At 31.4% G+C, this 14633-nt stretch overlaps 1 protein-coding gene across 3 annotated transcripts; it reads right to left on the minus strand.

Annotated features, from left to right (window-relative positions):
* Nucleotides 1-3281: 3281 nt before the first annotated feature.
* On the minus strand, nucleotides 3282-6702 carry LOC123884682. 3 transcript variants are annotated; one of them, XM_045933844.1, is made up of 6 exons: nucleotides 6495-6678; nucleotides 5896-5932; nucleotides 5522-5792; nucleotides 5184-5320; nucleotides 3674-3779; nucleotides 3282-3535 (listed from the first exon to the last, which is right to left on the minus strand). In XM_045933844.1, the coding sequence occupies exons 3-6, from the start codon at nucleotides 5664-5666 to the stop codon at nucleotides 3453-3455; spliced, it is 471 nt and encodes a 156-aa protein (XP_045789800.1). In that variant the 5' UTR covers nucleotides 5667-5792; nucleotides 5896-5932; nucleotides 6495-6678; the 3' UTR covers nucleotides 3282-3452. The 3 variants fall into 3 exon arrangements, with proteins under 3 accessions (XP_045789800.1, XP_045789802.1, XP_045789801.1); XM_045933846.1 differs by lacking the exon at nucleotides 5896-5932 and having other exon boundaries at nucleotides 6495-6702; XM_045933845.1 differs by lacking the exon at nucleotides 5896-5932 and having other exon boundaries at nucleotides 5522-5831; nucleotides 6495-6702.
* Nucleotides 6703-14633: the final 7931 nt, after the last annotated feature.

The following is a 14633-nucleotide window of genomic DNA, read 5'->3' on the forward strand; positions in this document are numbered from 1 at the left end:
AGCCTTTCTTGTGTCACTTTGATGCAAGTTTAGGACTGTGTTTTATTGTTAATTGTAAGCTACTCCTAAGCTCTGAAGCACGGAGTTAGTGTGTGTGATTCACTCATAAGCTTTTAAGCAAGAGTGTGGTCTAGTCTCTAGGAGAGTGTCTCCATCTTGATCGTAATTATTGACAGCAACATGGTACGTGTTGTTAGAGGGAATTTGGGACGGGGTCTCATTATCTAAGAGGTTCTTAGATAGGATTGCACGGGTAGTGTCTAGGCGATAAGTCAAGTACCGGGTGTTGGTCGAGGGCTTTGAACTAGAGCTATTATAGTGGATTCATTCCTGGATTGGTATCCCCCAGAGTAGGTGACGTTGCACTGAACTGGGTTAACAAACGATCTGTGTTATTTATTATTCTGCTATTTATCGCTTTATTTTATTCAGCGTTTGTGATGCTACACCACATGCTGTAGCATCATCTGTAGCATTGTGTCCACTGCGTGCCGGAATTTCAATTGGCATCAGAGCAGGCACCCTGCTCTATTTTGGGTGAGCTCCAGGGAAGATACTTTCTGGCAATATGGACAAGGAAGGAGGATTTGTCACCAGACCACCTCTTCTAGATGGTTCCAATTATGATTATTGGAAATCACGAATGATGGCTTTCTTGAAATCCATGGATAGCAAAACTTGGAAAGCTGTTCTGAAAGGATGGGACCCCCCTGTGATTGTAGACAAAGAAGGAAAGTCAACACTTGAATTGAAACCTGTGGAGGAATGGTCTAAAGAAGAAGATGCGCTTGCTCTAGCAAACTCAAGAGCATTGTATGCATTATACAATGGGGTGGACAAACACATCTTTAGACTCATAAAAAAATGTGTCTCTGCAAAAGAAGCTTGGAAGATTCTCGAAACTGTTCATGAAGGTACCTCTAAGGTAAAAATGTCTAGATTACAAATTCTCACTACTCAGTTTGAAAATCTTAGAATGAGGGATTATGAAACCATTCAGGAGTTTCACATGACTATACTTGACTATGATAATCAATTTGATGCCTTGGGAGAAAAGATATCTGAAGAGAAATTAGTAAGAAAAATGCTTAGGTCTCTTCCTAAGAAATTTGATATCAAAGTTACTGCAATAGAAGAAGCCAAAGATATCTCTGAGATGAAGTTGGATGAGCTGGTTGCATCAAATATTCCTCCCATAAATATATTTGTTGTAAATATATTTTAAAATTAAATCTTCTAATCTTCTTGAAGCACAAAGATTTGTTTGAAATAAATCTTTTATATTTTCTGCAGCAATCTTCACAAGATATATTTTTGAAACAAATATTATATTTTCTAAAAGTTATTTTATTCCTTTAGAAAATAGAACTAGGGTTCGGGTGCCTTCAGAAACAATAGACCACGTGCGCCTTGTTGTGTAAGAAACCACGAAATAATTCTTCAATCAAATCTTCGAAAGATTGAATAGAAAATAAAAATGCTAGCTGGCGCGCAGTTCAGACACACAAGTGTTGTTCAAATGTGTACGCACATCTGTCTCAACACTTGGTGTATGCACATATGTCTCAACACTTGGCTAAAAGATGTTTTTGCAAAATGTAGCCAACATACAAAAACCCAACAAAAGGGAAAACAGAGAGAGAGAGAGAGAGAGAGAGAGAGAGAGAGAGAGATAGAAATTGTTACCTGGTCGGAGATGAAGCGAGAAACGAAACGGAGGAGAAAGAATGCAAAATGAAGGTGAAAGAAGAGGGCGAGAGAGAGAGTGTGATTTGAATTTGAAATTTGAATTGAGGGCAGAGGAGCTTGCAGCAGCGTGAAGAGATACTGAAATGTAAAAACGACATGACCCTGTTGTGACCATATTTTGTTTGTTTGCCATCATGTGGGCTTTTTGGACTGGGCCTTGCAATTTCGGTCCAATTTGCTTGCCCTTTAGATCATTTGTTCATAACATTTTCCCTCTTTTCAAATTTGAAAATTTTGCCTAAAAGAAGCTAAGTTTTTGGCATTTAATGAAACCTAAAATCCTATGTGGCTTATCATAGAGATTGACACCTGTTTTTTTTTTGCTATTTGTTGGTTTGCTATTGTGTAGTTTTAGAGATTATAAGTCCAATATGGTAAATATTTTTGCTATTATTTGTCATTTCAATTTTTTATTGGAAAAATAAAAAAAAAATGCGGGCTAGCCCGAAAGGCCGAAGTCCGTATAAGGCCGGGCCATAATTTTCCAAGCCCATTTTTCTTCCAAGCTTGTTAGTCCAGCCCAATAAAACCCGAAACCCGGTTGGCCAGACCGAAACGGGCTGGGCCGCCCATTTTGACAGCATTTTCGGCCGGTCCCCCCCGTTTTTTATAGCTCTACGAATAGGGAAGTCTTAAAGAAATCTTTAAAATAGTTCATATGTCAAGTTTATATTGGGTGGACCGTGGACGTACATTTGGAATGGTCTATTATCTAACTAAATATATACATATATACGGATATGTTTCCATTTTTGGAGTTTACTATCTTCGTATTTTTCTTCTATCATATGACCAAAAAATCACTTCACTTTGGTTTCATTTTCATTTTTTTTAAGTAGTTCAGTGGTTAAAAAATTCACGTTAAAAGTGAATAAGTTGAGTGTCCCTGATTCGAACCCTGACTCCTGTACATAATGTGCGATGTCCCTACCAAGTACCAACTGAGTTAAGTTCACGGGGATGGTTTCATTTTCTATATATCAACTTTTATTCCTTAGACCAAGATTTTAAATTGTGGTACACATCCGCAATTGCGTCCACAGTATTGCTTATGCGGTAGACTTCACAACCGTATCGCACCGCAATTGAAGTGCGATTTTAAATCACACGTATAACCACATTATAACGGCATCAAAAGCCGCATCAGCCGAAGATGTTCGTTCAAATCCTCTCACCAAAAAATAAAAAAAAAAATTATCTTCAAATACTAATTTCTGTTAAATCTAATGAAAAATATTAGTTTTAACCATCACTCAATCATGTATTTTAAGCACATTCAAATTAGTGTTTCTGGAATCAACTAAGAATCTAGAATAGTGGATAAATAGTATAGTAACATAGTAGTGTCAATTTATATAGTTTGTAAATTTTAAAATGATTACACGGCACAACGGCTGCGATGTACATTGCAACAACTACAATGACCGCATCCGCAACCTCAATTTCAAAGCTTGTCTTAGACATTCATTTCTGATATGTTTTTCCTTATACGTTCCTCATCAAATAAAGCATAATCTAAAAAATTGTAATCATAGTAGAAATAAAGGTCTGAATTTGAATTAATATGATATGATTCACTTCACAAGTCCGAAAGCAACAACATACTAATTTTCACAATTACGGTACATTAGTAAATTATAAAGGTTCATGGTGACGAATTCCTAACAACATTCATGGATATGCAAAATCCATATAATCAATGGCTACTGGCAAGTTCCTTCTTCTTGAGGAAGCTTTAGATTTTCTTGAATGATGACTTCCTGCTTATCTTCATTTTTATCATTTTCTACAAAATAAAAAAAAAAAATCGACTATATGATAAATTATAATAAAATTAGTTTTTTAATTTTAAGTTGTTATTCTATGTCTTGAATTAAATCATAAATCTTACCATGTACCAAAAAAAAAAAATTATAAATCTTACCTGCAGAGTCGCCCAACCAATTACGTACGCGCGTGAGACCTTGAATTGCATTATCCTTGAAAGAGTTTTTATACTTTATCAAAGCTCCTCTACCAAAACTCAATGCCTGCAGAGTAACAAGAATCAATCCTCAATTTTTTTTCTTCATTATTATTACACTTTGAATGCATATCAGTATATCACTCAAAACAAACATACTAGTTTCTCAAATTGATCTCAAATTGAAATTTGAGAAATTGGGGCACTGGTTAGCATGACTCCTTAGACCATTTACAATGGTGATGAAATGTTGTGTTGAATAAGTGTTGAGAGTTGAAAAATGATTGGAGAGGTGTGTTGAAAGTTGATGTGGAGGAGTGAGGAGTTGAAAACAATTCAACACAGTTGAAGCCGGCCACCGAGGACACTTGGCGCGTTTTTGCTGGTTCAGAAGGGCGCGTTTACTACACGCGCTGACAGGCGCGAGTGAGGGGATGGAGGACGCAGAGAGAGAAAGATTCGGTGCACATGGCTGATTACGATTGGTTCTCCGGATTTTTATCCAATTAATACTTTGAACTCAATTATTTCATAGCAAATTAATTTTTTAATTTTTTTACCAAAATTCATGATTTTTTTTTGTCTATAAATAGATACTTGGTTCATTTGATTTGGACACAGAAAAAAAAAACGGATTTTTTCACTATAATAATCTTATTATTATCTTTATATTAGTGTTAATCTTGAAGCATTAGTCTTTTTTTAAGTGAAATGGATCCCAATAATCACTTCAACAACACCCAAAATTCTTCTAATCATCCCAACAATTATCAAAATCCAAATCAATTAGTGTTAATCTTGTATTGCATTTCAAATTATTTGTATCGTACTAATTACGTTACTTGTGTGTTGTATTTTAAATTAAGTTAAAATGATTTGTATCGTATAAATTATTTAAATAAATTTTGTTTTTATTAAAAAAAAACTAAAAAATAAATTGTTAAGTGTTTATTATTTTAATTTAATTTTAATCGATAATTGTAATTTTATGTAATCATAAAAACAAAAATATAAATTTAAATAAGAATATGAAATAAAAAGTGGTGGGATAGAGTGTTGAATAAAAAAACTATTGGCGAGGATAAAAATTGAATGTGTGTTGAATGATTAGGTGGAAGAAAGAAAAAATGATGTGGAGTGTTGAGAAGTGAAAAATTGGTGTGGAATTGGAGTAACCATTGTACATGGTCTTACCTATAAACTAAGGCTGCTTCTAACTAAGCTAGTAAATTAAGCTAAAAAGTCATGAAAAAAAACTTTGCCAAACGGGTTTTTTTGGTCGTATGCACTTAATAAAGCCATAAGTTATATAAATCATAAGCTTAAAACGTGGTGTTGACAAACAGCTCAAAAAAAATTGTTCAAAAACAAGCAATGGAACTGATTATCTTTGTTGAAAATTATTCAAAAAAAGAAAAACAAATACAATAAGGACTCACTTTTTTTTTAAAAATAAAAATAAAGAACTCACTTGATCAAGGTCAATCTTATACACGATATTCTGTTGCACAGTCTTGACTTCTTCTTTCTCTAAAATCATCTTCTTTATCAGTGCAATATCTTCCTCCTTACTTCGCAATTGATGGTCACTTTTTTTAATGATAGATTCTAATATAAAATAAAATGAAGAATAAAAGCATTAATAATAATAATAATAATAATAATAATAATAATATAATAATAAAGCACATAAACAAAACACATTCAAGTGTTTAAGAAACTTTCTTGTTGTAGTAATTAATAATGTGACAAGGATATGAATGTGTGTTTGTTTTTTATTGATGATAAAAGGAGAATAAAAAAAGTTACCTAAAAGTAAAACTTTTGAGTTGAGTTGGTCAAGAGAGGAAGAGAGTTGGTCCAGAGAAGAAGAGAGCTGGTGTTGTTTTTGTAGTACAAATGCGATGAAAAGAACGGTGGAGAAGAAGATGAAAAGGCTTGAGTTGTTACCCATCGTCAAATTCTTCCAACACGTTCAAAAACTGCTTAGGTCTCAAACTCAACAAATTTAAGTACTCCCTCCGTCACCAATTGTATGCGTCACGCATGACCAGTGGCGATTCCAGTAATATTAGAGAGCCTAGGCAAAATTTTGGAGGGAATTTTATCAACCAAATTTCTGGATACAATAATATTTAAACCAGCAAAATATAAGTCAAATAAGGGGATGAAATATAACATACCAATAGTGTACTACATAAAACTAGGAGGCAAATTCCCCTAATGAAAGAAATCCATAACAAAACTTAGTGAGAAAGAAACTGATAACTGATCAACGAGACTACATTTCAAACTGAATACAAATATCACAAGACTATCTTATTCTTATTAATATTGTGTATAAGATCAAACTGATCAAGAATACAAGGTTTGTCATCAGCTTATAAAAGAAAGAAAGTGCTTCATCAACAAAGGTGATTTTGATCCATCAAAGTGAACACAAATGTCCACAATTAAACAAAGTTTTAGTTGCAGTTACGATGACAATAATATCACAAAGTAGAAAATCACCAAGTTAGTTTACAACAAGAGGCATCATGAAATCAAATAGTTTTTAGAACAAAAACCCTTCATTCTCACTATTTTAGAACAAAAACACTATTGCAGAACCAACCAAAACTACTTATTTATATAACCAAAACAGCTTATTTATATAATCACTTAACAATCAAAACAGCTTAATAAATTTAAAATTCAAAACAACACCAAATCATCAAACAAAGATTCTAGATTGAGAAGGTTAGATTGTTAAAAATTAATTGCAGTATGTTAGTTTGCTTACCTGAAACTGAGAGCGAAAGATTGAACGGCGTTACGGCGTTACAGCGAGGTGAGTGAACGGCGTTACGGCGAGGTGAGTGAGAGAGATCGAGAGCAGTGAGAGAGGGATTGAGAGCGGCGGCTGGCGGGTGAGAGAGGAACTGAGAGCGGCGGCCGGTTTGAGAGAGAGGGAGCAAATTCTAACTCTTCCTTTTTCTGTTTTTGTTTTCATTTTAAAAAAATAAAAAATAAAGAAAAAAGGGCAGCCCAGGCACGTGCCAGGCATGCCCGGCAGTATACTCGCCACTGCACATGACAATGCGTCCCCAACAAGTTTATAGTGAAAAATTTATAAACTAGTTTTTAGTTTATAGCGAATAAGGTAGCTGATTGAATTTATAGTATTTGATAAAATTAATTATTGAACTAGTTTATAAATACGAAATGATATAAAAAAATATGTTTAATTCATATTTAATTTTTTTCAAATAAGATGTTATTCATAAAATTGAAAGAAAAAATGATAAGTTATAAATTCTTAAACTACTTGAAAAAGTGTTTTGAAAATAAGTTATACGCTAATAAAGGAAGATATAAACTATTTTTGAAATTTTTTTACCAAACAGAGCTTTAAGTTATAAGCTAGTTTATATGTCTTCCGAGATTATGTTTAGTAATGTCATATTTTAAGCTTATATCTAATAAACTCACCAAAAATAAGTTATGCCCTCTTTGGGAAAACCAATAAACTAGCTTATAGTTTATAGTTTTTACCCTATAAGTTAAAAGTTCTTTTTGCAACCGTGTTTAAAAAAGAGCTTATAGTTTATTTTTCAAACTTTATTTTAAGTAGCTTATAGCATTTCAATTTTTCTTCTAATTTTACCACTATCTTCTTAATTGAAAAAAAAATTAAATATTAATTAAACATATATTTTTTATGTTATTTTATACTTAGGGCCCGTTTGAATTAACTTATTTTTGAGCTTATGCAAATAGTTATACAATTTTTATGTATTATTATAAGTTTGTCAAGATAGTTTATGACAAAATAGCTTATAAAAATACAATTTTCACTAGTGCGAACTTATAAAATAGCATAAAACATAAGTTAATCCAAACGGGGCCTTATAAGTTAATTCAACCGCTAATTTTGCCAAACAATACAAATTTAATTAGCTAGCTTATTCCCTATAAACTAAATGATAATCCCTCCGTTACATAATATAAGCAAAAAAATATATATTTCACACTTATTAAGAAAAGTGAAATGTGATAATTTGAAGTATGATTTTTTGTATTTTCCTTGAAATAAGTTTCATGGAAAAATGTAAAGAGAATTTTTATTGGTTATTGATTATTGGAAAAAGAAGGGAGAGAGTAAATTAAATTTAATTTGCTATTAAGTAAATCTTGAAAATAATAAAAGTTAGTTTTTTTACTTATAATTTGGAAAATGAAAAAGTAATTTTTTTTCTTATAATATAGGACGGAGAGAGTAATTTATAAGCTATCAACTATATCTCACCCGTTATAAATTAGTTTATCAACTATCCAATATTTTTTTAACAGAGCTATCAACTATTCACTTATTTTACCTAAAATAAAAATTAATAAAGTCAAATCTAAAGACATTTTACTTTTTTGCAAATATAACTATGACATTGTTGAATAGTCTAATTACTTCCATCCATCCCAGGCCACCTGAGCTGAGCACTAGCCTGGTCCAACCAAATCTACAGTCCAGTCAAATCTACAGGCTACATACAAAGCTGTAAAGGAAAATGATAACATCTGCAAATTCTATTTCCATTACCATAACATAACCAAGGTATGGTAAAAGTATTGAGTATTGACACAACCAAGAATTGAACCCACGTCATTTTCTATAGAGCTGCACCTGCACCATTAAACTACAGTACATCAATCACATCATATCTTAGGTGATAATTTGTCTTGAAAGATTATTAAATATTTTATTAAAAAAATTCTTAAATAAGATCTCGGCTTCAAAGAGAAACTATGCTAGACAGTAAGGATTTGAACATGAAAAATAATAGTTACCAAAAAATTGGTACCGCTAATATTTTTTAACATGAAAAATGTGAAGGATTTGAACATTTGATGATATAAGCATTTGGCAAAGGCAAATACACGGATTGATTTATTTTAAATTTATATAAATTTATTTATTGATATAAGTCGTTGTATTAGTGTTTGAGTAAATTAATAAGAAAAATAATCATCACAATTTCATAAGCTACTCTTTATGTCATATTTTAATAAGTTCTTACAATATGCTTAACATCGAGTTTATAAAAAAAGTATCACGCTTTGAATCCCGTCTACTCCATTCTATAGAATATTAGTATATTTTTTAAATTTTTATTTCTTGAGCCAATTTTAAATTTATCTTTATGTTTGTTGGAAAAATTGGACATATTCACAATATTCAACCATATATTAATAGGAAAATAGTCATTTTGGTCCCTCAATGTGTAACTTGCTGTCATCTTGGTCACTCACTGAGGAAATACTATTAAATAGTCCCTGAATTTGTATTCCGTTAGTCAGTTTAGTCCCTGCTGTTAAGTTTGGCCGTTAACTCAACAAAAATACAGACGTTAGTCAATTTATTTCCCCTATATTAATTTAAGTAATCCAACAAATATTATAGATAATAAATTAAAATTGAGTTCATAAGAACTTATCTTCACGTGAAATATAGGATTGAGATTAAGTCATTAAAAAGAAATACATGGTTGAGATTAAAAAGAAATACAAATATTTACCCTTTATTTTAATTGTTTTATTTCTATCCATTGATTTATCATTAAAAAGAAATACAGGGTTGAGATTAAGTCACATTAATCTCTCCAGGTTTGTCTCCATGGGAGACAATCCATTCCCCAAGGAAATAGCCAAAACAGACTTTATTTTAATTGTTTTATTTCTATCCATTGTCATTAAAAAGAAATACAGGGTTGAGATTAAGTCACATTAATCTCTCCAGTTTGGTCTCCATGCGAGACGATCCATTCCTGTACATCAATCACATCTTGACTAATTCTAACATGGACCAGCCTAGCAAATGGTCCATCATGGTCATAATGGAGAAAGTCTAATTTACCTTTAGATTGATCTATAACACACAATAATGTCATGCACCATCAACACATGATCTTTGATCCTTTCATCTCAATTCTCTATCTCTTCATCACTAATAGTAATAGTCATATCTATGTTAAACTAAACTTTTATAATAAAATTTTATTAAAAATTTGTTAACTTATGTAACATTTTTAAATTTGGAACTATTATTTTATTTTTAAATTTATCGTTAAAGGGTTAGCAGATTAAATAAAATAGAATTAAATAAATTTTTTGTCTTTAAGTCACTAGGTTTGATCAAGTGGTAAGGGGTTTGGGTAGTACGTTATAGGTTTTGGATTCGATCCCCAGCTTATTATTGTAAACCAAAAAAAAAATTTGTAGAGACTTTTTATTTTGTTTTTTTATCGTTGATGAACATAACTTTGACATGTCTTTATATGGACATACAAATATTTAACATGATGGAAATAAAATTGAGAAATTTTGAATATTAAAATGATATTTTCAGCACATGTTTTTATAACATTTGTGTTTGACACTTTTGACTTCATAGTATCGGAGGCTGCAAGTCTTTTGTAAAGAGTTTAAAATGTCATGCATAACAATTTTGTATCTCCTAGATCAATATATTTTATTTTTATAGGGAAAAATGATTTTGTCATTAAAAAAGGATTAATGGCGCAACTTGCTGCCCGTTTGTTGTTCATTCATATATAATTATTCTATATTTATTAAAAATTAATTTGCTGGGGGAAAACAGAAAAATATATTATAATTGTTTAGCTTCTATAAAAAAAAAAAAAAAAAAACTTTAAAATTTGACAAAATTATACTTATAATCTATTAACTTAATTTTAGGTAAGGATTTAGTCTTTTATATGTTTTTTCTCGTTGTTTTAGTCTTTTTCATCTATTGGCTAAATACATTAAGGGGTCCTTTAAGTTTCCTATTTGTGACAGTTATGTATTTTAAATTTTTTAGATAACAAATAGGTTTATAAGTTTCTAACTTGTTGTACCGTTACGTTTCTAGTTATTTTCCGTTTACAAAAACACTTCCGTGACAGTTAATTATGATGTTAAGTATGATGAATTTGAGGTTCAATCTGATGTTAACCATGATGTCCAGACAATCGAGGCACAACTTGAAGGGACAATAATGATGATAAAAATAAGAAAAATTATACACTATAATTTATAATCTCAAAACTCGCTCAATGTTTTAAATAATAGATTTACCCAATTGGACTAGCATTCGCTAAAAAGTTTGAATTTCAACAATAAATTTTTTTAGTCTCACTAGTCCGACTAAATATGACTCTTTTTATTTTGACGCAGGACTAAATATGAATTATGAAACATAAATATGAATTTTTAAAATAAAATGAATTAAATATGTAAATAAATTATTTTAAAAATTATACATTCAAATTTTTAAATTTTAAATCTTTTACACCACTAATACAAAAAAAGTATGTACTTTAATATGTGCTCGAATATGATCATAAAAAAAAAGGTATAATGATGTAAAATAAAGGGTTAAAAGTGGTTTGCCTTGATCATTTGGACGAGTTTTCTTTTACTCTGCAATATTTTTTTTGTTGCTTTATTCCTGTAATTCTAAGATTCCATGTTTTTAAGTTTTAACCTCTAACCACATATATTAGCATATGACTATACATTTTGATGACGTGACATGCCTATTTATCATTTTTTATTTTTTATTTAATTTTAAATCACCCCGAATATTTATAACTTTTTAATATTTTTTTTTTAAATCTACATGTACACTTTATTTTTAAATTTATTAAAAAGTTATAAATATAAAAGTATATTAAAATAAATAAATGACAAGTAAGTAGAGCTGTCAAAGGGGCCGACCCGGTCCGACCTGGAGGGCCCCGGTCAAATAAAGGGGCCGACCCAGCCCGACCCGTTAACTTCATGGCCCGATCCGCTTAGCCCGGCCCGATAAGCAAAAGCCTACATGGCCCGATGGGCCGGCCCACTAATTTTCATAGTATTTTTTTTTTAAAAAAAAACATATTCTACTTAATTTATGTTATATTTCTCAACTAAATCTTCAAGAAGGTAATTCGTATCCCTATATTTTCTCACATAATCTCCCAAATAAAAATATCTTCCTCTTTATCGTCATCAAACAAACAAACAAATAATCTCATTCTAATCCAATAAGTTTGTTGTCATATTATTATTATTGCTACCAAAAAAATTCCAAGTTTTATATCTTTCATTGGCAAAAGTTAATATGCATAAGAGGATGTTTATGCATGGTGCATAAGCCCAGAATTACTCGCGCGCCCCCCAGAAGTTTCTCGCGCGCGCCCCCCAGCCCCCCCAAAGGCTCGCTATCCCCACCCCCTTTCTGCTGATGCACACGTTTTGTTTTTATTTTTAGCCTACTAGGCCTGAAAACCCATATTGCTACGCGCGCCCCCCAACTGCTACGCCCTCCCCCCAATTGCTACGCGCCCCCCCCATTTTCTAGCCCCCCAATTTCTAGCGCACCCCCCCAGGTTTTTTTTTTTTTTGATTTCTAGCGCACCCCTCAGAATCGAATTTGAACGGCAATGAAGAACGTATGAATTAGAATCGAATTGGGTAGCTTGGTTTTTCTTTTTGTGATGAGGTTTTTTTTAGTGATAAAATATTTGTGCTTTTGCTGAATGGAGATAAAGTAGAGTGATTAATTTTTTATTTTTTTTTATAATTGTTGAGTGATTATTGGTTAGAGAATCTTGAGATGTTAATTTGGTTCAGTAATAGTAATAATAATGAAGGAATATTATTTCAATAATACAATAAATTCAATATTAAAAACACAATATTGATTTCAATAAACACATAAAACCATTTTATAATACAAATGGTTTCACTTTTTAACTCTCTGAAACCATTTAACCAGCATAATGGTTTCCAGGATTTTTAAAACCATAAAAACACAATATTGATTTCAATAAACACATAAAACCATTTTATAATACAAATGGTTTCACTTTTTAACTCTCTGAAACCATTTAATCATCATAATGGTTTCCAGGATTTTTAAAACCATAAAAACACAATATTGATTTCAATAAACACATAAAACCATTTTATAATACAAATGGTTTCACTTTTTAACTCTCTGAAACCATTTAATCAGCATAATGGTTTCCAGGATTTTTAAAATCATAAAAACACAATATTGATTTCAATAAACACATAAAACCAATTTATAATACAAATGGTTTCACTTTTTAACTCTCTGAAACCATTTAACCAGCACAATGGTTTCCAGAATAATTGTAACGAAAATTCACTGTTCATCTTCTCTTACGCGAAACAGTGAAAACGTGATAACTGTTCATCCGCGATCACTGTTCATCTTCTTCACCTTCTCTCACGAACTCACACCTTCTCTCACGAACTCCGATTCCAATTCATCTCAGAAATTGCAAAACTCCGATTCCGATTCATCTCAGAAATTGCAATTCGTTCTCGTTTTCGTTCGATTCAAGAGAATCAATTTGTAAGATTCCGATTGGAAAACGAAGATAGCGAGAGCGAAGAAGATTGAAGAGCTTGCAGCGGTTACAACGATGATGGGTTTCGTCCCTCTCTCACGAACTCCGATTCCAATTCATCTCAGAAACTGCAAAACTCCGATTCCGATTCCGATTCATCTCAAAAATTGCAATTCGTTCTCGTTTTCGTTCGATTCAAGAGAATCGATTTGTAAGATTCCGATTGGAAAACGAAGATAGCGAGAGCGAAGAAGATTGAAGAGCTTGCAGCGGTTACAGCGATGATGGTTTGGCCTGATTTTAGTTTAAAACTAACTACTAAAATAATTAACCATACATAATACTCTGAAATTTATCCCTAATCAATAAAATAAAATAAAATTCAATCAATCAAAATTAAAAGCGTGATAAAAAAAATCTGAGGGGTGCGCTAGAAATCTAAAAAAAAAAAAAAACCTGGGGGGTGCGCTAGAAATTGGGGGGCTAGAAAATGGGGGGGCGCGTAGTAATTAGGGGGAGGGCGTAGCAGTTGGGGGGCGCGCGTAGCAATATGGGGGGCACGCATAGCAATTATGCACGGTGCTGCCGGTGCATAAGCTTGGGCTTATGCACCTTAACCAGACACTCTTTCATTCATCCATCGTAATTTAAGTAAAAAACAAAAATATAGAAAGAATATAAAATAAATACAATAAAAAGATGATAGGCTTAAAATAACCATATTCCAAGTTTTATATCATTCGTTGTAATTGCACAAAAAAAAATTAAAAAAATATAAAAAGATGATATGCTTAAAAATAGGAATAAAACAGATTATAGATAGGAATTAGGAACAAAACACAAATAATAACAATAAAACAACCAAAAAAAAATAAAAAAAATTATATATGAATTTATGCATAAAAATAGGACCAAAATATAACAATAAAAAGATTATATATTTTTTTTTTAAATAATTTTCTAATTAAGTATATAAAAAATTAAACCATTAAATTTTCTAAGTCTATTTCATTTAATTTTTATTCATTTTCTTCTCTCCCTTTTTTCATCTGCATCCTCATGTTCATTTATTTCTCCAAACAATTCCATATTCTCAAACAAAATTTTTTAAAAAGAAAAAGGAAAAAAATACGATTTCCCAAAGAAACACAATACGATTCCCTTGTTTATGCTCACACCATTCTATTATCGATCACTACCTCCATCATCACAATAAAGCACATCTTACCATTCATATCACTAGAGAATCTTCACAAAAGGTCTTATCTTCACTACAAAAATCTTAAATTTTCCCCAGTTTGTCAATATTGTTGGGGTTCAAGGTGGCAATAACATCATTAAGGCTCAAAGATAGGTGGAGTTCAAAGTGGCTTTATCAATTGCTTCTTCTTTGTCTATGTGAAAAATGCAATATTGTGTTTTCCAAGAAGAGAAGAAGAGTAACAAACCCAGATATGGAGAAATTTACGAAGATGAAAATCTTTAGAGTTATTAAAAAACATAAAAAATTTGTTTTTGTA

The sequence above is a fragment of the Trifolium pratense genome, linkage group LG5, assembly GCF_020283565.1.
Source record: "Trifolium pratense cultivar HEN17-A07 linkage group LG5, ARS_RC_1.1, whole genome shotgun sequence".
NCBI classification, from domain to species: Eukaryota; Viridiplantae; Streptophyta; class Magnoliopsida; order Fabales; family Fabaceae; genus Trifolium; species Trifolium pratense.